At 37.7% G+C, this 26,682-nt stretch overlaps 1 protein-coding gene across 1 annotated transcript in view; it reads right to left on the reverse strand.

Annotated features, from left to right (window-relative positions):
- Window positions 1-26,682, reverse strand: part of DOK6 (docking protein 6) — a 252,940-nt gene that overhangs the window by 61,328 nt on the left and 164,930 nt on the right. Inside the window, exon 6 of the mRNA XM_074547905.1 lies at window positions 11,536-11,674. Within this exon, the coding sequence (XP_074404006.1) occupies window positions 11,536-11,674 (139 nt within the window). The remainder of the gene's footprint in view (window positions 1-11,535; window positions 11,675-26,682) is intronic.

Genomic DNA, 26,682 nt, shown 5'->3' on the forward strand with positions numbered 1-26,682 from the left:
CTGGCAAAAGTTGCTTGGCTCAGGAGAAGTTGTACATACATGCCCACATGCCATATAACCAAGTCTTTTCAAATCCATAGTTGTTATTTAATGAAACATTCCTTTGCCTGTTTCAGCTTCACAAAACAAAGGAAATAGAATTATACCCGTTGCCATGGAAATCTGTAACTCCATTGCTTTTTTTCCTTGTAAAACAAAACGTATGGAAAACTGAACACCAGACAATATGTGGGAACACATCACAGAAATACCAGCATTTTACAAAGGATTCTAAAAAATCTCAGGTAGTAACAATTTCAACTTTTACCACTATATTTTACAAGGAAATGTTTAAGATAATGAAGAGAAGAACCTTTGCTGATTTATCAACGGGTTTTGAATCACAAAGACTGTAGAGATGCGCATTCAACAGCCAGTCATACGAAACCATATGAATCTTGCCTGGCAGCAGTCTTTATGGAAATGAATTCTGACAGACTGAATATGCTATGAGACTAGCAGCTTTTACCCTGAGACAGTCATAAGAAACAGAGAAATGGATACTTCTGCCATAGCACAGAAAATCTGCATCAATTCCTTGCTGCTGAACGCTGCAGAACTGAAATATTCTTGAAAAACCTACTCCTGCAGCTGAGATGGAACAATACTTCATTACATTTAACATCTTCATCACAGTGTGGGCAGTGGAACAGAATCGATTCTTAGAAAAGTTGGGGATGGCATCAAACCAGGAGGAATAGTCAAACACCCAGACAGGAGGGCTTCTATTCAAGGGATTTCAGCAAAGCAGAGGGAAAGGCTGACAGGACTGTCATGAAATTCAGCAATGAGAGATGTCAATGCTGCAACTGGGCCAGGGCAACTGCACACAAGCACAGTCTGGGGACTGACTTTATAGATAAAAACTTTGCCAGAAAGGAACTTGCTGTCCTGGTGATAATGTGAATGGCCAGAGCATCTATGCAGTGATGGAGGCTATGGATGACACACAGGACCACATTAGCAAAAGCATGGTAAATACAACCAGAGAAGTCACATTTACCCCATTTGGCAATTGAGAAACTACATCTGGAAGTTTAGCTATGTTCACAAAATCTTCAGGGCCCAGGCACAAGAACTGGAGAGAGCCTGGCAAAGAACCTCTAAGAAGCAGAACATGATCAGTGTCGGTGGATTAAATTTCTAATTTAATTTTTTTTTAGTCACCATGAGAAAGCAAAGGCTAAAATAAATCTAAACCCATTTTTTTCTCTCTCTTCTGAAAAATATGTTGCAAAGAAGACTGTTATCAGAGATGCAGAGTGAAAGGACAAGAGTTAACAGGTCACAGGCTGTGGCAAGGGAAATTTGAGACAAGCCTAAGGAAAAAAATCCTTCACAGTGTGAACAGCCAAGTGCTGGAATGAGCTCCCTTAATCTGCGTCATTGGGGGTATTCAAAACTTGACTTGATAAGATCCTGGCTAGCTTTACCTAGTTTTATGCTATACCTGCTTTGAACAGGCAAGTAGGGGTGAGCTGACCACCCTTATAATGCCAGTATTTTTGATCCTATATTCAATGGATTTGAAAATTTGAGAACCAATGAGGTGCACAGCGCCATCGAGCCAAACTGACATTCTGCTGACTGTGGTATTTGCACATCTTTGTTTAACTCAGCCACTGTGGTCAGTGAAATAATGCCAAACCAACAGCACAGGGTCTACAGTCTCTACTACTGCCTAACAATTCTCCTCAAGTAGATGCCTGCATAGCTGATAAATAAAAACCTTTAGCATGGCTGTTATCATATAAGACATCAGTAGCATAAGAACAACAACCTACAGCTAAGAGAAAACCAAACTCTATCTGGATAGGCTCTAAATAAATCTAATAAATACATATTGAAAGACTGCATGTACTTGCAGTATAGGAAAGTTTCTGCATATCAGATATGGCTTCTTTAGATGCTCAGTATCTCTTGTCTTCAGTCTAAACATAATCAGAGAGATCATAAATAATTTTCATGTTAAAATCCTTGTAATCTTTATAAAATGAACAGAAGTGGAGAAAAACCACAAAATTAAGACATAGGGTGAACCTCACCTAATTTTTGTCCTACCAACAAGTACCCGATGAAGCAAAGCACAAAAAGCACAGGAGGGAATTACAAAGTAGCTTTAGAGCTATTATGAGAATTTTTGATCCCTTCTCAGATTATTACTTTTTATAATTCCCCTATTCTCTGAAAAACACGGTGCCCCTCTGTAAATCATTGATAAAAAGTTTTCTATTAATCAGAGACAAAGCCTTAACTATTCCCTTGAGTGATATAAAGAACCCCTAAACAGAGTTACTGCAACAGAGGAAGGCCTTGCTTGACAAGAGACACAAAATGATGATATAATTCAAAAGACTGATGAAAACCATGTGAAAAATACCTTTTTCAGAAGATCATTCTTCTGCGAATAAGCAACTGACTATGATTCAGGGTTTGTTTTGCTATTGTTTTGTTTTCGTGCTGTGCCTAGCATACAGCTGATTATTCCATGACCTTGGGCAATTCATATACAGCTGAGTTTGGCCTTAATCTTTCTGTGCCTCATTTTACTCATTACTATTAATATTATAATAATACCTGTCTCCTGAGAGCACTGGATAACTTCATCAGCTATTATTTTTGCTAATAATAATAGAAGCTCTATAGTTGCTTCATTTTATAAGAAACAGTTTTCTGAAAATAGCAGATATGAGATTAGTACTAAATTAAGCCCCCTGGTGAGGTGGTTTGAGGATTATTTTTTAGTAATACTTCATTCAACTTAACCTGCTTCTCTGTTGAGAGAGTTCAATGACGTGAACCTACCAGCACAGTTACACAAGTGAGCTTGTTTAAAGGCACACAATACAAAAGAAAATTTCCCTTCCATATTAAATGCTTCTCTGAGGTTAGTTAAGGGGAGGGCTGGGTTTCAGTCAGACGTGCAACAACCACCACATAATTATAGCAGCTATTCCTAATTTATAGCTCATATCACCCACAGCTTTTAGCAAGCAAAACTGCTAAACAAATCATCAATTTTGTTTAGAGAAAAGTTCTTTGGCTCTTCATTTCCTGCATTTCTGGAAACAAATATGAATTTTAGCCTGACAGTGTCTGTCTATCTACTTTGTTATTTCTATAAACATGCAATATTTTGCAAAGCACAAGAAAAGTGGAAAAAAAATTACAAATTTGCTCATGTCACTAACCTTCAAATCCTCTTATATTCAAATGCAGCTTTGTAAAGTTGAAATAAATGATATCTGACTTTTAAGAAATAGCTCTTTTAAAAGAGCCCAGAAATGTAGATAGGTGGCTACAGGGATTTTTAAAGCGCTTACACGCTAAATTCTCAGGAGGGTTTGCATCTTTGGATATCTCACTATGAAAACATCTTTGCCTGTTGCATTCAAACAAGCTAACCAGACTGTGGTGACCTAAATGGAAATGTTCACAGTGCAGCCCAGCTGCATGCAAACATGGAACTGAGGTGAACAGAACAGGGAAAACAGTGTTCATAGGTTTCATGTATGCAGCTTCAGGTTGGATTCATTGGATGGAGCAGGCTCCATGCAGATAAAAAATTGTCTCATCTCACTTGTAAGACACCTTTACAAAGCTTTTCATACAAACTTTGGCTGAGCTCACAGTTTATATTAGCAGGAAGGCAGATTTCACTCTGAGTCTTAGGTAGCATGATGGACAAATAGTTAAAAGAACATGGTGACAGTATACAAAATATTCCAGAAATTTTTAAGGAGAAAATAACAAGAGCAATTTCTTGGTAAGGATGCCCACACATGTGCTAAGGTACTTGGGGTATAGTCCATCGGAGAGATTTAAAATACCTTTTTGCATTCAAGATCATCCAGCTCTATGGCTATGCATAACAGAAATTTCAAAATTGTGTCAGACAAAGGAAGAATTTAATTTTCCCCATCATATTCTGAATGCAAACCCTCATGATTACTACCATTGCAAAAACAATCAAAACTCCAGGGCAAGTTTAGTTTCCAAATGGCAAAACGGCATTTAAATTACATCACCAGCTACCAAAATATTTGACACACTCTTATGTAAGGATTTCCCAGCTCTGCTCTCACACCTACCCACGCCACTTACCTACACACCCCACAAACCTTTATGTTGTCTGCAGTGTTTTTGACATGAGGAACAGCTTTGTCCCACCCCCAACACTTTGTAGGAGCAGCTGCACAAACCCTTCGTTGCCATAGTAAAGATTTTCTCTATTCTGTGCTTTCATTCAAACACACAGCAAAGACCCAGGAATGCCAAAAACCTACAGAGTTCCTTGGAGAATCTGGACTTTACACCTCATCTTTACACCTCCTGCTGACTGCAAGGTGCCATATAGGGGCACAATGAAACCCAGCAGTTCACAGAGGAAGAGGGGTAAAAAATGTCTTGACTGAGTAGAGAAAGGATGAATGGGAGACTAGTGGCTGTGGAAGTTTGAATTTCTTAGTGGGATGAGGTATTTTCTTTTAGAAAGTGAATGACACCTTCTGCATAGTTTTTGAATGCTGCTGCACTATTTGGATATGACTAGTAGCCCCTGAAAAAATGCCAATGGAATCATTCTACATTCAAGACAATATTTTCTTTAAAATCAGAAAATAAAAGCAGTTCAGTTGAAAGAATCATTAACTATCATCCAGTCTGAATATCCACAAATTTCCTGCTTTCTTATGAAGTGGTGAATGTTGAAAATAGAACTGCAATGTAAGTTTTGGGATTGCTTAATCCGAGTACATGGTTTTCTGAGCCTGAAAGCTAGCAAAGAGTCTGGAAAAATTCTAAAAAATTTGTCACTGAATCAGAGTAAGAAAAACCCCAGTCATTATGTACTTAATGAACAAAGAATACTGTGGAAAATTACTGTTACCTGTGGAAATTTTGTTTATGAAACTAAAACCAAAATGTGTACAGATTCTGACTATGAGAAAAAAAACCAAAACGAATTCAAAATTCCTGGTGTTGGTAATCTTGGCAAAATTTATAGATAGTCGCAGACAGATTGACCACTGGAGTGGCTGCTGTGTCAAGGGAGGCTTAGACTGGACACTAGGGAGCATTTCTTTTCTGGGAGAATGGTCAAACATTAGAACAGGCTTCCTAGAGAAGGAGTCAATACCTCAAGATGGTCAATCTTTAACAGGCATTAGGATAATGACCACAAAATTGTGCTTTAACTCTTGGTCAGCCCTGAAGTGATCAGGCAGTGGGACTATGTGACAATTGTAGATCCTTTCCAATAGAAATATCCTATCCTATCCTATCCTATCCTATCCTATCCTATCCTATCCTATCCTATCCTATCCTATCCTATCCTATCCTATCCTATCCTATCCCATTACAGAAATAAGCTTCACAGCACCCATGCAAACCAAGTAAGCACTTCACCAGCTCTGTACTGCAATAAAGCAGCCAGGTTTTACAGGGTTATAAAATCTCTAGGCACACATTATACAGCAACACCCATACATAGTTTCAGATGGCAAGCACAGAACAATACTCAGCTAAGTATGCATGAATAGCTGACCTGAGGCTATGCTTTAACTTGCATAAAGTACATGAGTTCATGAATCATCATATGCATTCAGAATCTCAGTACTTGAGCTTACATATAAATTGGAAAGAGAAGAAAACATACTAAGAGACCAATGTGTCATGGCATGGGATAATCTTTGGATGAACTGTAAAATTTTATTCTCCTGTTTCTCCATCAGGAATTGAATCAACTTAGACTTAGGCAGAATTACAACATAAAAGGGCTTTGTTATACAAGTAAATTACAGTGGTGAAATTAAGCCCAAAAGATATATAAAATGTATTTAGCTAAATGTTTCATATATCTATTGGGTCAGCAGCATCCACTACTATCTCTCTGAAATTCCCCTACTTCACAACTTGAAATAGTAGGTGATAGGCACACCATTGCAAAAAGACATCAATAAAAACTGTAAACCAGTCAATGCTCTGAAGATGCAGTGGCAAAAGTCGAATACTTCAAATTGAAAGCATCATGTTAAATTTTAGAATATTTGATGTGTCTGTTAATATTTGATCCTGTAATGTTTGATGAGTATGAATTTAGCTTGTGACCAGGTTTGAAACACATAAAGAGAGTACAGACTTACAGGACAAAGAAAAATTAAAAGTTCATTAACTAACTCATGCTGTTATTTCTTTCAGCCTCACAGGTTTTTTTTCCCTGTTTCTAAGACAATTTGCATTAATATTTTTAACTCTATTTACATTTTCATTAATACTCTGACAATACTGATTTATATTTATCAGACCAGTCTTGTGAAATACCCTCCTCACACTGTTCCTTATAAGAAAAATGAAATTACTCTCAGTCTTATTTTTTAACTACCTTTCTCTGCTAACACCTTCCTAAGCCCATTTCATTACCTGATATTTGTCTTCTTTGGTAGATTCATTATTTCCCTGCTAATAATGTATTTTAAAGAAATAATACATAAACTCCTTGATATTATCTTTTTTTTTTTAATAACAGAAATCTATCATGATGACTCTTTCACTTATATTAAGTTGAATTTTAAAGACAAGACTTGTAAATAATGAGAATAGAAATATACCGAGGCAGTGTTTCAGAAGGGTGTTTATCTTCTGGGAAATGTTAAAAAGATCACAATCTAAAATGGCTTTTAGCTCTGCTGTCTAAAGTAAAATAAATGTTATAGGAAAGTTCCAAAGATAATAAGTTATGAAACTTGGGCCATCATAATTTATTCCTGCATTTACACTTCCATCTCACTGATGTTTGATTAAGTTCAGCTGGCTAACATCAACTTTAGTGCTATCTTATTTAGACTTATTGTTTTACATATTGTAAATTTTTATTCTTTTGCAAATACACAATAAGTTTTTACTGGCAGCTCTTGAAAGAAGTAATTTGTAGAGCTTCAAATGTATAAGTATTTCCTCAGAATTCCTCCCTCATATGTGTACTCCTAACACAGGAAATCTACAGATCTTAACCTGCCATTTTCTACCCTTCAACAACAGTGAGTGCAGAAGTTACATTAGAAGCGTTTTCAGTGGAAGTTAAATGGCAGAAGATCAAAGCTGGCATTAGAAAGGAAAATTAGAGATTAAAATTCCAATGCCATGTTGTCATCCTGGTGTAGAGGTTAGACAGACAAGTGCTGCTGAGAACAAATGCTCATATGCTCATGTGTAAAAACCATCTGAATACCAATTCTTTAAAAAAGGATCACCAAACCCAACATCACCTCCTGATGGCAAAGAGGAGGATACTCAGCCTTCTTTTAGATGAAGCATTTATGGGGGATGAATTATTCTTTTTCTTTCTCTCCTTAGCACAGGACAACTGAGAAGATTCAATGGTTTGCTGCTGCCTCTGTAAGCCAATTCAGTTCGGTAAGCCTGAAGAAGCCTGGCCCTTTTAGGCAGGTGTTTGTTTTTTTGGTATTTTTGTTGGTTTCTATTTTTTTGCCAAACTAGTAAACTGAATTGGCTCAGTCAGATAAGCACCTAGGTTAAGAGAAAGGAAGTGGAAGGAGCTGGCAGTCCAGTCTGGGGAGGGGTGATGGAGCTGGCTGTTGGACACCCCAGCCATGCACCTTCCATGCTCAACATCAGACTGCAGCCAGTGGGGGGATACAGGTCATTCCCGAGGCGAACACTTTTTATTTTTTGCACCGTAATTTCAAGACTAACAATCTAAGCAGACTTCTAAATGCTACAAAGGAGAAAAAAACCCCAAATTAAACAAACGAGGAGTCAGAGGGCAGAAAGGGGGAGGGAAAGAGGAAAAAACCAGGAGCTTTGTTCAGGCGATAAAAGGAAAGTAACTGACACTCTCATGTGGGTAACACAACAGCACAAAATAAAAGCATGTAAACAGAAAGACTGTCATTGTTCTTTTTAATTTGTCATCTTGGAACTAAAATCACTAAAAAACACTGCAATGTCTGCAGTCTCCCACAAAAAAACCCCTACAAAACAGAATTATCATCTCTATTACAGTGATCCATTGAAAAAGCAAAGACTGAAAAAAATGAATATGCAGGTAACAATTTCCCTGAAAATAATTTCAATTTAAGTACTATCATTGACCCAAATTTTTTTTTTTTGTCCCAAACAAAGCAAGCACAAAGCACTATTGCTCTGCCAATGCGACATTTCAAATTCAATCAAGAAAACCACCTGAGCTAAATTAGATCAGTGTCCACTTTGCTGAATTTTTGGAATAAAATCCAGTCTGCTTTGATCTCAGCAAAACCAATAACCAGCTCAAATCCACACCCATGCCAGTGACTACTGATCTCATATTTCAGGTCTTTCTTCCGTGTTATAATTCGAAAGGAAAATGGGCAGAAGATGAAAGTGTGTACATGACTGCCTGCTTAAACTGGCTTGGCTTCTCCTGCTAGAGGTGACAAAGAGGCAGATTTGGTACTGTACAAGCTGCCACAGAACATTTTTGCTTCCAGCCCATGCACTTTTAAAGGTAATGGGAAGAATTAGTTTTCTTCTCATGTCCCTCTCTTATTAAGAGTCATCCAGCATGTTCCTTGGCCTGAGTAAAAGATTTTTTAGCATAAAAATGGATTTATTGTTTAGCATTCTGAAACAATTTTTGATGGAGGGACTTCCATAAATAGAGCAAATGTGTCCTGTGACTCAGGCATAGGCCATACCTAAATACCTGCATTTGCCTAAAGGCAATACCTTTATTCTTCTACCACAATTTGTTTCTGGGCATTTTTTTGGTGTGTGTTTTTTATTTTGGTTTTTTTTTTGGCTATTTTTGTATTCTCATGGTGATGTACTTTGTATATTTACTTCAACAGGTAATCATAATCTATATAGTTTATCAAGATTTCTCTGGTGAAAAAAAATCACTTTAATTTCTTTTATAATCTGTATTAATTTTTTTATACTAGATTATATTACTTTTTATACTAGATATTATAATCTGGTAAAAATTAAATGAAACTTCAGTGTATTCATTACTTAAAACCTTTTAACATTTAGGACAGAACATAAATATTCACAGGAGTATTACTTCTAATGATTGGAAGGATGAAGTAATGATTACTGTTGCATATCTTTTCTGACTTGTACAATAATGGATATAGCATTCGCCTTTATTTTTAAAAAATTCTCATATATATATACACATATGTATATGTATATGTATATGTATATGTATATGTATATGTATGTCTATATAATCTATCTATATCTATATCTATATCTACATCTATATCTATATCTATATGCAATTTAATTCAACACTGTTAAACTTGAACTGTTTGTTACAGAAAGGGCCAGGAAAGAGCAAAATTCCCCAAGTGTAGATCTATAGATAAAAAAGATCAAATGTCAATTTTTGGGAAGACCCATTAAATCCCTGATTTAAAATATTCTTTTGCTTGTATTTCAATTTCAGATGTTATGGAAAAAATATACATAGGTGAAATTGTTGGAATTAGCTACAAAAAAACTTGATAAATGGAATGTAACATGTACTTAGTCTATTTGACATTTTAGATTTTGTTTCTAATATGAATAAAACTCAAGTGTTGCAGATGATCCCTAAAATGTTCAGCCCCCTACCAGTCAGAAGCAGCAGAGTTTCCAATTCCAAACTAACATTTGTTTATTAGCTGAAGCATAAAATCAACAGGTTTTCCAGCCTCTTTTACACAGCAGCCTCTGTGAACCTCTCCTGATCTCTGTGTGCAATCACAGCACAGCCTTGTCCAGGAGACAAGTGCATGACACACGGTGTGGCTGATGAGTCATTGCTGCTTCTCAGCCCGCTCTCGCTCGGAGTTGGATATTGCGTACCATATGGCCACAGCCCTCATAAATATGGTTTCAAGGAAGTCATCTGATGGCAGAATGGAAATGGCTTTGTAAAGCAGCAGAGCTGCTAATTGATGGGTGGAAGAGCTGAAAGTGATGGTTCTGTAAAAGGAAAATCTTGTATGATCCTGGTCTAAGCATTTATTACAGCAGCATGAAAATGTTCTAATTTCTGTTACTGGTGTAGACACTTTAAAAGCAAACACATTATAAATAATGATGCATTTTTCCTGCTTTTCCCCCCTTATTCAATCATTTTCTGCCCAGCAGAATGCAGTGGTTTTTTGCCAGCAGATCTACTTCTTCAAACTGTCTTCCATTTATTCCACCTTGTGCTGGACTTTCCAGCAATTGCGCCTTATTAATCTTGATTGTAAATTCTCCTCTTCCTGCACTTCCTGTCCAAACTTTGTGCACCTCCACTATTATGCACAGGCTCCTACTTTGTCTAATTTTATGGAAAAATCCAACTTCTTTTTTCATAAAGCACCAAAGCCAGGCCTTTTTTATTGCTTCCCAGTTCAGGTTCTCCTAACAGACATGGAAAGTCTGAGAGGAACATTCAACACAGCAGACTTTTGACTTTTGATTTTGGAAATCTAATTCTTTTTCTAGTTTATTTTTCAATGAATAAGGAAAATTGTGTCTCTGCCCACAGTGGGTGAAGTTGGCACTAGATGATCTTTAAGGTCTACCTCCATCCCTTAACATTCTCTGATTGGTTCTCTGACTTCTCTGAGGAGTAATTAAGACAAATTGAACACTGGGGGTCTTAGGTAGGTCCTTGCAAGAGCTTTGTCTCAGCAGAGTGAGAAAGGTATTTTGACACTGGTGGAGTGTGGGGGATAGATCCATGTAAGTCATGTTTGCATGACTGGAGGCACACACAGTGTGGATAAGGAAAAGAAGGAAATGCCACAATTAACCTGAAATCTCTGTCTACGGAAGAAGAAATGCAGAGACTCATGGTCATCTCAGAAGAAACGCATGCAGACTAGGCTCCCTGGCCTGAAAGTCAATTTTCCAGAGCAACCATTAAAGACCATTTCTACTTCTAAGCAAACAGGGAAAACTTTTCTCTTGCTGTCTTAAAAGATTTCTAAATTTTTCCACAGTACTCACTTAAACACAACTTGTGCAAACTGGAAATTTTGAACACAAAATAATAAAATAGCTCCATTTGAACTCAAGTGCATTGCTACTTATAATGTAGAAATTATAAAATAATTTCTTTCAGGGGTTAAGGAAAAACAAAACATGTCTGCTGTCACCTAGAAGTGTTTATACTGGGCTTTTTTCCACTTGTGAGGTCATGAGGAGCAATTAAAAATCATTCATTGGTAGTCAACAAAATAGCTAAAGGTTTCATCTTTAAGTAACAGAGCCCCAATTTCAGAGAAGGTGACCATGGATCTCTTGTCTAATGGTATCTCCTGATCCAAAAAACTACCTACAAAAGATCATCGTACAGAACACACCAAGGATCCCCAACTATGAAAGTGCATAAATCTGAAACTCTGTTTTGTCTTAGCCACACAGCTGATACTATCGTTACAGTTGATTTCACTGACTTTGGTTTATTACCAATTTTTGTAAGTTTAAAGACTTTTGGTAGAAGGAACTTACCCTTGCCTTCTGCTCCATTTCCATCATTAATCTTTCATGCTGCTCAGCTATTGCCAGTGTTGCAGAATGGACCTTCTGATATATCATTTCTCCTTCTCGTGTTTGAAAGGTGAACAGCCCTTCTCCTGTGTCACACATCCTGCAGGGAGATTTAAGTAGAATGGAAAGAAAAAAATGAGTATTGTGTAATTTTTATCTAACTATTATAAAAAGTGCATACCTTACAGTAGCAAATGCCAACTTTAGAGATGTAGTTAAGCTGTGAAATTTCAAACACCAAACATCTGCAGTTATTTTTAGCATTGGAGAAAAACATATTCCAAGAGATGGGCAGAATTTCATTAACATATTTTTTAAATTCAGTTTTAATCATCATCTGGATAGTGAAAAAAAAGCTTTAGCATGGAATAAAAACTTGAGGTAATAGAGTCAGTTATTTCTGTCATTTTTTCCAAATGTCTGCACCAGAAAGTGTGAGCTAAATTTAATTATCTTAACCAATTAATGGCAGAATTACATAGTACATTGTGACTTTGAAAAGCTGATGTTTTAGGAGAACACTGATCAACTAAAATGCCATTATGGTTAATCACTACAAAGATGATGCATTGAAAGCCAGCATTAAAAGGGTTAAATAATTACTACCTCTGTCAGTATATTTATGTGAGGCAGCATCCAAAGTTATCCTGATAATAACAAAAGCCATTCAGTCCATGTGAGAATAAGAACAGTTGTAAAAGAAGATTAAATAATGAAAAAAAAAAAAACATCCAGAAAGAAAATTTACTTTCTTGTTTTGAGGGAGCAACTGCTGTTATCCTCATCTGTGATATCACTGCAGCATTATTCAGAGAAAGAAGAATGGTACACAGTAAATACAATGACAGAAAGGTCTGGGAAATACAGGAAATAGGAGTAAGAAATAATGTTAGAATGCTGTGTGACCATTATTTGGAGGATGTACATGCTGTTAACCAGTGGTGCAATGCAATGTATTTATATTAGTAGTTCCATTATATTATCAGCATCTGATTTACATATTTTTATAGACTACTTGCAGTTTCAGAAATGGAATTTCAAAAATCCTTTTTATTTGGTCTGATACCTCCTGTAAAGATTTTCAGTTATCTGTGACAGAAAAATGTTGACTTGAGTAACTGATGCATAACATGCATCAACAAGAGAGAGATTTTAATTTGCCTTAAAACATCAGATTCCTTTATTGTTTTGGACGTTTACATTAGTTTTAAAGAAACCAAATTTTGTTAATATCCCAGCTCCTGCAGCATGGTCCCATAAAGCCCAAAACTTACAGAATTAAAAAAAAAAATAGAAAAATATGTCCCAAATAGTTCAACATTCAAATGGGTTTTTAAATATTATCTTTAGAATGTGCATCCCATATTCTGTATGATTATTCATGCATTAAATTTTACCAAAAAAAATCCCCATCAAATGAACATACAGATCTATATTATTTTAATTAAATAATAATTTAAATATATGTCCTACTATATTATATGCACACACAATTATACTGCAGCTTTTTGAAAAGATAGTACTTTATTTCATAAGACTTATCTTTTTGTCAAATTAGGATACTGCTTACTATACAATTTCATTTAAAAAGTTATCTGAATGGGGCTATTGTGCTATATATGGCACACTGAGAGTTTAGCAGTTGCTTCTGATTTCAAGGTTGATCAGTGAAAAAAAACCTTATTAACACTTACAAAATCTTTTCCTGTTCACTGGAGGAGACATGCTACTGTGAGCCTTGTACAAAGAATTTATGCATGTCTGTGTTTGGGAAGAACAGAAAGTATCGGAGGCAGAAACAGTAAACAGAGGTGTTTCTGAAAAATACCTGGTGAAAATACTTTGTAATGATCAGCTAAGATATTGAAAACAAAATTCACAGTCTTAAGAATACATGATTAACAATACTATCCATAATTCTGGAATAATACCAGTTTTCTTCATTGAAAAATAGAAATAAAATAAAATCCATTTTATAGATAAGTATTATTTAATCAGTGTTAATGTGATGTGCTAATTAAGGGATTTAAAAAAGAGCTTTTTGTATTAAATTCCAATGGAGATCAAGATCCCTGCTGTAAACATTTAAGACATATTATATCCTTAGACAGAGTCCTCCAAAGAGCTTCTGGTGGAAATAAAATGTCCCCAGAGTTTTGTGACATTATGGCAACAGCCTTTCAGATCCCTCAGGGCATCATATAGCCAGTACTCTGCTTTTGTGTAAAGAGATCTTAATAAAATTCAAACAGCGTGAAATGGAAAGTCTGGAAAAAAGGATGGGGTTTCAGAAACTGAAGGAAAATATGATCTTTTTGTTGGTTTCAGAGGATGTAAAATCCTACAGAGATAAAAACAAGGAAATGGGGGGAAAAACAGGCAATGGGGCATGATTAACATGGATGGACTTAGCTGCCTGTTTTCACCATGCAAACCCCAATCATCCAGAGCAGGGTCTGTCCCTGGCTGGGGCACCAGTGCAGGCTGTGGCACTGCCACCCTACCCTGCACAGCACACTGCCCTGCCTCCCAGCCTCAGCTGTGCTGGACATGTCACACCAGGGCTGGAAAGCCATTGCCAGCAGCCGTCCCGTGAGGGCTTCCCTGGCTGGTGATGGATGGTCTGCACGCAGCTGTCAAAACTGCTGAAGGTGAAGGAGACTTGTGGGCATCATTTTTTAAAGTGCTGAATTCCCCTAGCTCGACTTGAAGTTTAACAGGACTTAATGCCCCAAAGAATTAAGTAGTTGTTACTTGGCACATCTGAACCAAGTGAAAGCAGCACAAATTGTTAGCATAAAACTTTCTTTCTTCCATTTAAACTTCTTACGAATAATCTGTCTCTCAAGGAGATGAATCCCTTTGCTGTAGTAAGGTTGTCCTGTTCATCTCCTTAGAGCATTGTTCTATTACTCTGAAGTAAAGTGAAAATCTGAGTTTAGACCTTCTAGTTGAGTCTAGTCCCATCTATTTTTCTGTTCTATTCTATTCCAGTTATAAACCAAGATGAGTGGCCTCATTAGGGTTAGGTTCAGTCTTTCTTGAACAAGGAAACATAGACTAAAATAGTAGCACTCCTAAGAATGATGAAGACGAGGACAGGGAAAGGGTGCTCTCTGAAGCTTAAGGGTTTTGCCATAAAAGCAAAACCTTTACATATCTGGCCAACAGGAACAGATAAGCCCATGAGCTGAAACAAGACTTGTCTTGTTCTATTTATAGTCCGAACAAAGTCAGTAGGACAAAAAGCTATTATCTCTATGGCCCTTCTAGATGTCAGATAACTGTCCCTATAAAGCTCTAATTTAGGAGGTTTAGCCTTGCTAATGTCTTGTTAATTTCTCTATGCTCAAAGCATACATGGCTGATCAATTAATAACAAATTTAATAACATTTTCGTAACTTTTACATGCCCTAAAATCACTTTCAAGGAAAGGCAGGACAAAGGTCTGGGCCTCCTTTTTCCTGGTACTGTCGCAGTTAAGCAGTGCAGTCCTACCAACTTGGTATGACCTTCACTGTCAGAAAAATGTCACTGATTTTGTATACTTCAATTTTTTTATGAGACACTTGCAGTCTGCGGGTGCTTGAAAAATGCAGATCTATTTCTGTGTTTTTCAACTTTGAAACAGAGATGTCATTAACCTATGCTTTAAGATATTTAAGGATTCAATGCATTAAAATGTATGAAGTGCTTTTACTGAAATAGGAAAGTGCATTTTTTTTCATACATTATTACAGAATGATATAACTGGACAGACAGTGACACCACTAGATAAACAGTTCTGCAAATAATTGCAATTTTAAAAATTCTTTAAAAACTGCGGCAGCTTTTCACAACTATCACCATCAGCAGATCTGGCTCAAGAACCAGGAGAGAAAACAGAGAGGAATGTGGGAGCTCAGCTTTTGGCCTAGGATGAGCAGGATTTAGAAATCAGCAGTGAAAGTTCTTGCTTTCATTGAAGGTAGAATTTCTGTTCAAGTCATAGAGAGTTTCCCATCACTATTGCCAGACATTTTTCAAAATGTCCCAAATTCATACAATGGTTTCCCACTGCCTTTGCTCACTATGTAATTTCTGCCTTTTAGATAAGAATCAATACTGTATATTAACCATGTAGAATTCCCTTCAAAAAGGAAACTTCATTGACTTCACTGCCATTTATAAAAAGTACTTTTTCCCAGATAGAAGTTCATTCTGTCATGTCACTGGTGAAATATCTTAAAAGTTTAACATTGCAGTATTCATCAACTGCATGAGAAGACAAGAATTTGACATATCAGCTTCACTATTTCCATTAGGGGTAAAATTTATTTTCACAAAAATGAAGTTTGTATGAAAACTGAAATGCCCAGAAAAATTATTCCCTTGTTTTAAAATAAAAGATAACTTACAATTGTAAGTAAAAAAACTTTAGCTCTTCATATATCTACATTTAATTTTTAATGAATTTTAATGATTCCTTTTTATCAACAAATAATTTAGGATTAAAGAAATAATGGCTGATTGATATACTCAAAAGTGTATCAAATTGCATACAAATAACTAAAAAGAGGTAATCATCCTCAAACAGAAACTGAAAATACATATAAAAAGTCTATAATTAATGACTAATTGCTACTAATAACTATAAATATTAATAACTAATAGGTAATAAATATCTATCTTGCTTTAGCATTTCCAGTTCTTGAAATAGAAATAGACTTTAAGTTCTTAAATGAGAACAGATCATGAGTACGTAATGTCCAGTACCAGACTGGATGTAATTGTTGTTGCATATTCCACAGCTAGAGTTTGAAAAATGGTTTCATTAAAAGAGTGGAGCTGTTTACTCAGACACTTCAAGGCCCAAAAATTAAGTTAATAAAATTACAGAATCACATAATTCTTAGAATTGGAAGGGACCTCTGGAAATCATCTAGACCAATTCACCCTTCCAAGGCAGGGTCACCAACAGCAGATAACACAGGAACTTGTCCTGGTGAGTTTTAAATGTCTCCAGAGAGAGAGACTCCATCACCTCCCTGGGCAGCCTGTTCCAGTTCTCTGCCACCCTCAATGTAAAGAAGTTCTTCTTCATGCTGAGGTGAAACTTCCTGTGTTTCAGTTTATGGCCATTTGCTCCTTGTCCTGTCACTGGGCACCACTGAAAAGAATCTGGCACCACCCTCTTGGCACTCGCATTAAGAGATGTTTATATGTATTGTTGAGAATGCCTCTCATTCTTCTCTTCGCCAGACTAAGTAGGCCTAGGTCCCACAGTCTCCCCTCATAAAAGAAATGCTCCAGACCCCAAATCATCTCTGTGATCTCTGCTGGACCCTCTCCAGTAGCTCCTTGTCTTTCCTGTACTGAGGAGCCCAGAACTGGACACAGCACTGCAGATGAGGCCTGGCTAGGCCTGAGCAGGGTGGGAGGATCAGCTCCCTCAGCCTGCTGGCCACACTCTTCCCAAAGCACCCCAGGGTCCCATTGGCCCTCCTGGCCACAAGGGCACTGCTGGCTCATGGCCAGCTTATCACCCAGCAGGACTCCCAGGTCCTTCTCTGCAGAGCTGCTCTCCAGCAGGTCAGCCCCAGCCTGCCCTGGTACTTGGGGTTATTCCTGACCAGGCACAGGACCCTGCACTTGCCCTTGTTGAACCTCATTTGGTTTCTCTCCACCCAGCTCTCCAGCCTGTCAAGGTCCCACTTAATGGCAGCAGAGCCTCCAGCTGTATCAGCCACTCGCCCAGTTTTGTATTATCATCATCATCAAACTTGCTGGGGGTACATTATCTCAATTCATCCAGTCATTGATAAACAAGCTGAATTAGGCCAGACCCAGAATTGATTCCTGGCCAATGCCACGGACTGCAGGCTTCCAGCTGAGCTCTACTCCACTGGTCATGACCTGTGAGCTGTGCCTTGATCCACCTCACAAGTGCTTAGCTACGTAATGCTCATTTCCTCTATGCCAAGGAAGCCACTCAGATGGCACATATGGGCCAGGACAGTTACTTCTAAGATGAGTAATAAATAAAAGTCAGCCTTTCTTTAAAGCCTTGAAGCTGTGGCTGTCAGTCATGAAAAAGAACTAATTAGTATGCACTATCTAACTCTGAACTGAGACACTTATTTCTTGTGTTGCTACAGCTTTGATTTTTTAAAAAGTGGTGGAAACTAGCAATTTTGCCTCCAATTTAATTAGATTATCAGTGGAGACACACAAACACTATCTCTCTTGCGGATATCTAACTTTTGTTCTTTCCTTGTTTGTTGTTATCTTAACTTGAGCTAAGCCATTTTGACAGAAATCCTGTTTCTTCTTTGTGTGCAAGGACGATACACAGAGCATACACTAAAGACAGGCCAGCTAAGCAGCAGACCTCACTATAAAATGAATGCAAAGCTTCCCTGAGGGTCCAAATTCTTTGCTCATTCCAGCCTTCAACACATGCTAGCTTGCTTCCTGCCAAAGTTGGGCTTTTCTGAGAAAACAAAACAAAACAAAAAGCAAGGAAAGCAAATAAACTCTTTGTGGCAAGAGCATATTTAGATAAAAAGCTCCCTTTATGCCTAGGAATGCTTATCAAGACAACTGAAAAATAAACTATGCATGTTTTTATGAAATTGTAAGTCAACTTCTATGTTGAAAGGATAGAAAAACAAAGGCAGAAAAAAGGAAATCCTTATAAAAATTTCTAACTTGCTATCGAACAGGCAAAAAAGGGATACTTTGAAAGGGGAATCCAGAGGAAACAAAGGTATCTTCATGTATGGGACCTAGGAAAGTTCTATGGGTGAAGCAGAGAGAAGACAATTAAGAGAAAATGTGCACAAAGTGTAAATAATCCAGGTATGCAACTTTGGCAGCAGACATGTACAGAAAGACTCAAAGATGAGACAAGGTAGGTGAAAGCAGGGAAATAGTCCTGAGAAAAATCTGTGTTTGGGAAATGAAGATCACCAAGGTGAAGCACAGAAATGGTGCAAAGTGAAGCATCTAGAAGGAGTAAACAGAGAATCTGACTGTGCTCTGTTACACATTCCCTATGGGAATAAAGGGTTAAACTGCCATGCCTCACTGTCAGCATTTTAGAGTTTTATCTGGAATGGCAAAAGGATAACCTAAAAATTTTATGATCTGAGAAGCAAATAATGAAAATGTTTTGATATATGAGATGTCTGCCTGCCCCCCTTAAACATGGTTATTTACCAGGAAGAATATACAACAAGAGAAAGCAATTATGCATGCTGTCTACTAATTGCCAGCCATAGACATTCTTCCATGACACTTATTGTCATGTTTTTGCACTTAAGCTGAGGTGGGAAACTTCACACTGCACTTGAATATGCTTGAATATCCTTGAATTTGGCCTGAGTTAATACAGGGAAGTTTGAATATTATCAGACCTCTGATATGGCTCAGTAACTTGATCATGGAGCTTAGCCCCAAAGATTTGTTCAAGGTCAGATCTCGTGCTTCTTGAGTCATCCACAGTGTTTTCAACTAAATGCACTAAGGGATCTCCACACTATCAGTGTAACTTTCCTACTAAGGCCATTTATAGAAACATTTTGAAATTCTGAGAAGGAAAACATTCACAGATGGAGTGGAAATGATTGATGATGATTTGCTGCCAGGTAGGTGGAACTCCACCACTCAGAGGAATCCAGCAGTCTTTCTCTAATATTACCTAGAGGATCTTAATGCATTCCGAGTTGGAAATCTTTTAAAGACCTTATATACAGCCATAGTAACAAAAATCTTATGTGCTAGTCTGGTGAACACACTGCTAGTCTTTCTTTGCAGAGATGTGATATCCTAAAAATTTTCCCTGTTATAGGGAGACTTATAGGGGGACTCATTTTGTGAGTGAATAGCATTTTTTCATTCTAAGCTTATTTATTTTTCTGCCTAAACCAGAAACCATTGAAGTCATATAATATACCAGAAACAAAAATTTTCTTATGAAAACCTTTTTTCTTTGTTATAAGGACATATAGGACACATTTCTCTACAGTACTGGTGGTAATTATGCCTCTTGGGATACTTTTTCTTTCATTGACTCTGCTGCCTCTACAGCCACCATCTCTGTGATGCCCCATGTGAGAGCACATTTAGACCACTGGGGCATACAAGGGTTACCAACCCATTTCTGCATGCCAGATATTTCCACTTTTTGCTTAATGGAAGTGCAGAAAGTGGGCTGTGACTTTGTCTGGACTACATCAATGATTGTCCACTAGCATTACAAACCTCAATTTCATTTCCACAGGGTTTACCCCTGTCTATCATAGAACACAGTGGAAAAATATATACTTTAGTTTTTTTCCTGAGTTTCAGTTTTGATAAGAAGGAGAATTCTATCTGGGGCTTATTTCAGACCACTTTTATTTGGTTGCTACCAAGCTATCCGTACTCTTAGCATTAAGATGTTCTTGTTTGTTTTAATTACTTTGATATATCAGAATAAAATTAGCTAGTGCTGAAGAGTTAAAGATAGTAAATAATTCTCAATGCTGGTTACAGTATAAAAAGCAGCAGACTGGACTCGAAGTCAGGCATAAGAGGTGGAATGTGGAGATTGACATGCAATTATGAAATATGTCCATATGTAATAGCAAACATGCTGTGCAGAGGCTCTGTTTTCTATTTCCCAGATCCTGGAAACTAAGCTGTGGTGTGAAGCCAGGTGTCCACCAAGGCTGCTCTATCACTTCTCAGCTGGACAGGGGAGAGAAAATATGAGGAAAGGTGTCTGAGTTGAGATAAGGACAGGGAGAGATCAGTCACTAGTTACTGTCACAGGCAAAGCAGACTCAGCTCAGGGAGACTATTTGAATTTCTTGCCAATCAAATCAGAACAGGCTAATGAGAAGTAAACCCAAATCTTAAGAATATCATCCACCCACTCCTTCTTCTTTCCTGGGCTTAATTTTATTCCTGATTCTCTACCTTCTTCCCTCAAACGGCACACAGAGGGATAGGGAAAGGAGACTGCTGTCCATTCATTGATTCTGCCCCTCCCCTCCTCCTCAGTGGGAGGACTCCTCAAACTCTTTCCCTGCTCCAGCATGGGATCCCTGCCACAAGAGACAGCCCTCCATGACCTTACATTACATAAGTCTGCCCCACAGGCTGCAGCATTTCACAACCTGCTCTGGCATAGATACCTTCCAGAGGGTTGTCCTTCAGGAGCAGACTGCTCCAATGTGGGTCCCCAACGGGACCAAAGGTCCTTCCAGCCAACCTGTTCCAGCATGGGCTCCTCTCTCCATGAGCCCACAGGTCCCTGTCAAGAGCCTACTCCAGTCCAGGCTTCCCACAGGGTCACAGCCTCCTTTTGGCATCTATCTGCTGCACTGTGGGATCCTCCATGGGCTGCAGGTGGATCTCTGCTCTGCCATGGACTTTCACAGCCTGCAGGGGCACAGCTGCCTCACCATAATCTGCACCACTGCCGGTGAATCCCAGCTCCATGCCTGGAGCACCGCCTGCCCCACCTTCCCACTATCTTTGGTGTCTGCAGGGCTGTTCTCCCATATTCTGACTCCTCTCTCTGGCTGCAGTTGCTATTTTTCAGGGTTTCTTTCCCTGCTTCACAAATCCATTATGCCAGAGGGCTACCACTGACCCTGATGGGCTCAGCCTTGGTCAGCAGCAGCTCTGTCTGGGAGCTGCCTGGCACTGGCTCTGTCAGACATGGGGGAAGCTTCTGGCAGCCACCTCTGTAATCCCCTTGCTACCAGAGCCTTGTCACACAAACTCACTCAATACCAAGACATTGTTCCTAACTACTAGAAGCAATACTCTGGAGTCCAAGAAGTAGAAACCAAATAATTTACCCTAACGACATTTTTTGTCTCTTCCTGCTTTATGGACTACTTTCAGAAAACATGACCTAGATGTTTTGGTGGGGGCAACTGAACTATGCTGTTAGTACTTCCATCACCTCTAAGTAAGAAATATTCTAAGTTGCACATGCAAATTACCTTCTTGCATTAGTATTCAGTTCATATTATTTAAGAAATCAGTGCATGTAATTAATGCATATGTATATATAAAACAACCTACTTTATGGAGACTTTTGACACTGCAACATTTTCTTTAAAGAAAAAGTCACACTTATTAAAAGAAAGAGAAGATAATAAAGCCAATTGTTGACATGTTTTTAAATATACAACACATTTGCATTTTTCACAGTTTATGTAATAGAACAGACATGAAAATGCTGTTAGATAATTAGCTCTGTTAATTTGAAGAGCTCAGGTTTTGTTGGTAATAGTGAAATACTATTTAACACTATAATGAATACTATTAAACTACTGGACTAGCATCTATTCTTACCATATTGTGAAAGATAAACCAAGAACTCATATATTACTATGATGATTTTAGTACAGAAGGAGCAGTTATTGCTGGCTGTACAACACACCAATGTAAAACACTGGTCTGATAACGAGTTTGCAGAGACTACCTACCATAAGATAAATTTGTCTGACTAAATCTTTTCACTCATCATGGTTTGGCTGTTATTTTTCATCTCACTTTTGAACAAGAAAGATACAAGTTCCAAGAGCTGGAATCTGGGATCATATGCAAGTACAGATATTTCTGCAGGACTTCTGCAATCCTGTTAAGAGCTATTATTCCCCAACAAAGACAAATATCCCATAACAATACTATTCAGTTTCTTTCTGTGTCTTTAGGAGCAGTACACAGGGGAAACAGCATTTAATCTACATTAATACTCTTGACTTTGCCAAATATAAAATGTAAAATATAAAACCCAAATAAGGCCATTACTGGTTAAAATAAATTATAGTGTAATAGTACAGGAGCCCTGTGGCAGCACATCACTACTTGCTATAAGAAAAGCAATAAAACTTAGTGACCCGAGATCTTTATTTTCTCCCATTTTATTTTTTCTTTTGGAGCCCTCCAGGACTGTTATCTTCAGGACTATTCCTCGCTCAGGGTGCTGGGGATGGAAATTCTGTCAGATAATACTCCCTAGAGTCTGCATTAATTCTGAACACAATGAGATATAATTCTGGAGTTAACTCAATCCTGTCTCAGAAAGGAACTGTTGTTTTAAGAAGACATTTGCCAGCTAACAGATGTTAGAACAGTATCAGCTAAGGATCGAATTTGTATAGGTATATCTGTTAATTTTATTTCATCTTTGAGAAACTTGAGATATTTAGAAGCTGTGATCCTGCACGTAATATTTGGAATACCTGATGATGCTCAACTTAAAGTTAAAAAAGGTGGTCACCTCCAACTTCACCCATTCTGTGATTCTGGGATTCCAATCCTGTAATAATCCCCAGTTTTGCATCTGCACATACCTATAAGTAGGATTTAACATTTGAAATCATCTACAAATGCATTTGTTCTATAATGTCTTACTGACCTTTTATCTGTGGATTGAATGGTATTGGAAACAAACTGCATTCTGTTCAGATGCAGGCAGATGCTGTGTTTGTGCCATTTTATTTTGACAGCCAGCATGCAAAGTAGGTACTTCCTGATCAAAGTATATCCACATAAGGAGAGAAAGAAAAATTTCTGGAGGGCTGAAAAGGAATGAACTAATGCAATTAATGTTTTTGATTGATGAATAATAGCAGAAAAATAGAAGTAAAAATTATGAAGGAACTAATACAGAGCCACGTTTAGAGACATAGAAACGGGAAAAAAAGATGAAGTAGTCACAGGCATAATTTTAACATGCATCCGAAACATCAATTTTCCCAGTTTATGAAGAATGAATGCTGCATTCTCTCATTTCAAAAGTGGGACACAAAAAGTGTGAAGAAATGATGAAAGGAGCACCCTGAGCATTCCATGTTGAGTTTTTTGAGTATTTCAAAATAAGCACTTCAAGTGTTCCTCCCACCACTTCCCCATTTAAATGCACCATCAAGAGTGATTTCAGCCATTAAAGCATTTATGGTCAGTCATTTCTCTGAAGCTTTCAGCACATTGTGATTTTATTGTGGTGGGGATTTAAGCACTGCTGACTTCTCTCAATGTCAGTCCACCTGCAAGGTATGAAAGATGCTGCTTTGGCCATTGTGTCCACAGAGGAATTTTCAGAAAGTCAAATGCAAATATTATGGGCACACACGGCTGTCCGCTCACCATGCTATGTACATACACTAATGAGTAATTAACATATGCTAATGACATCCAAGGACTCATCAACACTAGTCTCATAAGTGGTAGGTTGTCAACTCCAACAGCAGTGACCCCAGGGGCAGGCAATAGCGCCAGGTATGAGACAAGGCAGGGATTTGTTTAAAAAAACCCAAAGCTGCATCTGTCAGCCACTGAATTAGAATTGCAGATCTTGGCTGAAGGCTGTGGTTCTGGCCTGAACTTTAGCTAGACATGTACGCTGACACCAGTGGTCAAATAATGCCTTCAGTGGGAAACTGAGTGTGCAGTAACATCAAGAAGTAATCACAGAAAATGTACAACCCCCACCACAAGCATTAAAAATTCACTGAACTTGCTCCGACTTGCTATGTGTGGTATTTAATTTAGTGAGGAAACATGACTTTGCTCCCACTTGCTTTAACTTTTCCTCTTTGACACAAGCCAGGCAGAAGTGAAGCAGACAGATTTTCCCTGTTCTCTCAATTGCAAACAGCAGCAATTCTGCTATGGATCAAACAACTCCCACTGCATTCGCCTGGCATCTCTGACTCCAAGTTTGATTGTGTATAAGACATTCTTGTGCTAGTCCTTTCCAGCAGTGGAATAACTCTCTGTAAGGTTTTCTCATTAGCCTGATAGCTAAAATCAATTTTAGTTTGTGTTCAGGTTAGTGGCAGCATGATACCATCTTGAGAACCCTCGAAATATTTCATATCTTCAAAATAGTTCTATAAAATTTTGTTCCATCAAAACAGGGACTTCTTACAATTACACAGGTAAGTGGGAAGGAAAAGGTATAAGTGGATAAAAGAGGTGTGGAAACAAAGAAATGGAAGAAGATAGTCCTGCAAAAGAAAAACACCACAGATAATCACATAGCTTAGATCATGCTGGAAAAGGACAGGAAAAGAATATGAAAAGATAAAAAAAAAAGCAGAAAGCATTATTTACAGTTTATAGTTACATACTTTGGGCTCCCTACATATTTTCTATAGTACCACATATAATATCTCCTGTCTAAAACTTCATGGGATGCAATGGCCATTTTCTGACATTTTGATAAATGTTCATTTCCACGTGATTAATATCAATCAGTTATGCTGATTAGATTCTTTTTGTTAAGTATCTACTATGAGTCCTGTATGAAACTACTGATTGGCTAAAGACACATTTTACGCTATCTTTAGTGAGGATTTTGCTTAAACTGAAGAGGTTTAAGCAAGAATGACAAGAACTGTGGTCATTGTGCTCACATTCCACCATTTAATATTCCCCCAGATCAGTTCTCTGCAGAGCACTGAGGTACTATTAATTGACAAGAAATGCACCTTGGCGTGTCGGCCAGAAAAGGGGAAAAACAAAGACTGAAAAACAAATTTGGGATAGTATAATCTAAAAGTATGAAATCTATCTTGTCTAATGCATAAAATTTTTAAGCACAGCATGCCTGCTCTCTGCCCAGGGAACCTGGGGCATTGTTTGAAAGCAAAATGAAAAAAGCAATCATCCTTTGCTGTGAAAAAAAATACTAACAAGCTTCCTTTACACTGGAGTTTACTTGTCTAGTTCAATATTCCAGAATTTAGGCTTCTGCTGTTCTACACTGACTTAGCAATACTTTTATAAGAAATTTATAACATGGAACTGCTCAGAACACTAGAATGTGCCAATCCCTTCTGTCCATGATTCTGTATGTCAGGTTTAAAAACCTCATGAACTATAGATGCAACACCTACCGCTTCACCAAAAATTTATATACAGTTACCCCAAAAGAAATCAGTATTGGGGACAAAAGAGAAGGAGTAAAAATCCCCCATGTGCAGAATGATACATAATGTATATTTGTGGTTCTTATGTAGCAAAAGGTGACCTTGCCTTTCCCAGACACTTATGACAGCAAGGGCATGTTTGTGGCAATTCCACATATGCCATTAAAACAATTTCGAATATCCTTGGTACTGGAAAAGTCTTGTACAGTATTTCCACATTTTGTCAGTCTGGAGCATTTATATTATAGGTATTCCTTATATCACAGACAGAATCTTAGTCTCCAGATGAATGCTAATATACATTTTAATTTTTTGTGTATTGCTATTTCTGCTTTTATTTCACTGAGGGTGCCTTTTACCAGCTTTTGACACTACTTCCACGTGCACAGAACACTTTTTCTTGGCTGTCCTCCATTTCATCTGTGCTTCTAAAGCTGAGAGCTAATCATACATTTTTTCTTTTTTTTTCCTTCCTCTCTGAGAAATTGGTCTCATGGGCCTTAAAGAAGAATCTGGTAAAAAAGGCAAAGTACCTGTGAAATGAAGTATTTGAGGTTGTTTTGTCAACATCTTGCTACTTTTGCTCATATCTTCCCCACTTTGTGATTAGATACTGCTCCTTAAATGATACAAATTTCCAAACCCAGCTACCTTCTGGATTTTTTTAGGAAGTCTCTCCCTATCAAGTTCTGTCTTACCAGCCCATTTGTATTTAATTAAACACTCCTATTTCCTATTCCACATGCTTAGCCCATTCTGTTGTGCCATCCCCACATACTTTCCCTTCCATTTTCACCAATCTCTTCAGTTTCTCCTGGTCCCAGCAAGCTCTTTGTTTTATTGCACTTTGTTCTCTGGTGGCAGTAGCAGAATCTTAGATGAGCAGAGATACACATGATCAAGCCTTCCTATCATTAAATAAAGGGTTGGCACACTCATCTGAAAGAATTTCAGGGTTTTCCACTGAATCATCCCCAGGACTATATAGTTTTTTGCCCCTTTATCCCATTCCTGATCCTAAATAATACTTTTGGCAAGACAGTTTCAAATGTTTTTCAGTTTTTAAGCATTGCATACTAATAAATGCAATAAGTGATGATAATTTATATTTACCTTTATAATCAAGCTGATGAAATTTCAGCCATATCAGGTAAATAAAATCCCTCCTATCATTCATCTCAAAAT

Source organism: Zonotrichia albicollis, chromosome 1 (genome assembly GCF_047830755.1).
Source record: "Zonotrichia albicollis isolate bZonAlb1 chromosome 1, bZonAlb1.hap1, whole genome shotgun sequence".
NCBI classification, from domain to species: Eukaryota; Metazoa; Chordata; class Aves; order Passeriformes; family Passerellidae; genus Zonotrichia; species Zonotrichia albicollis.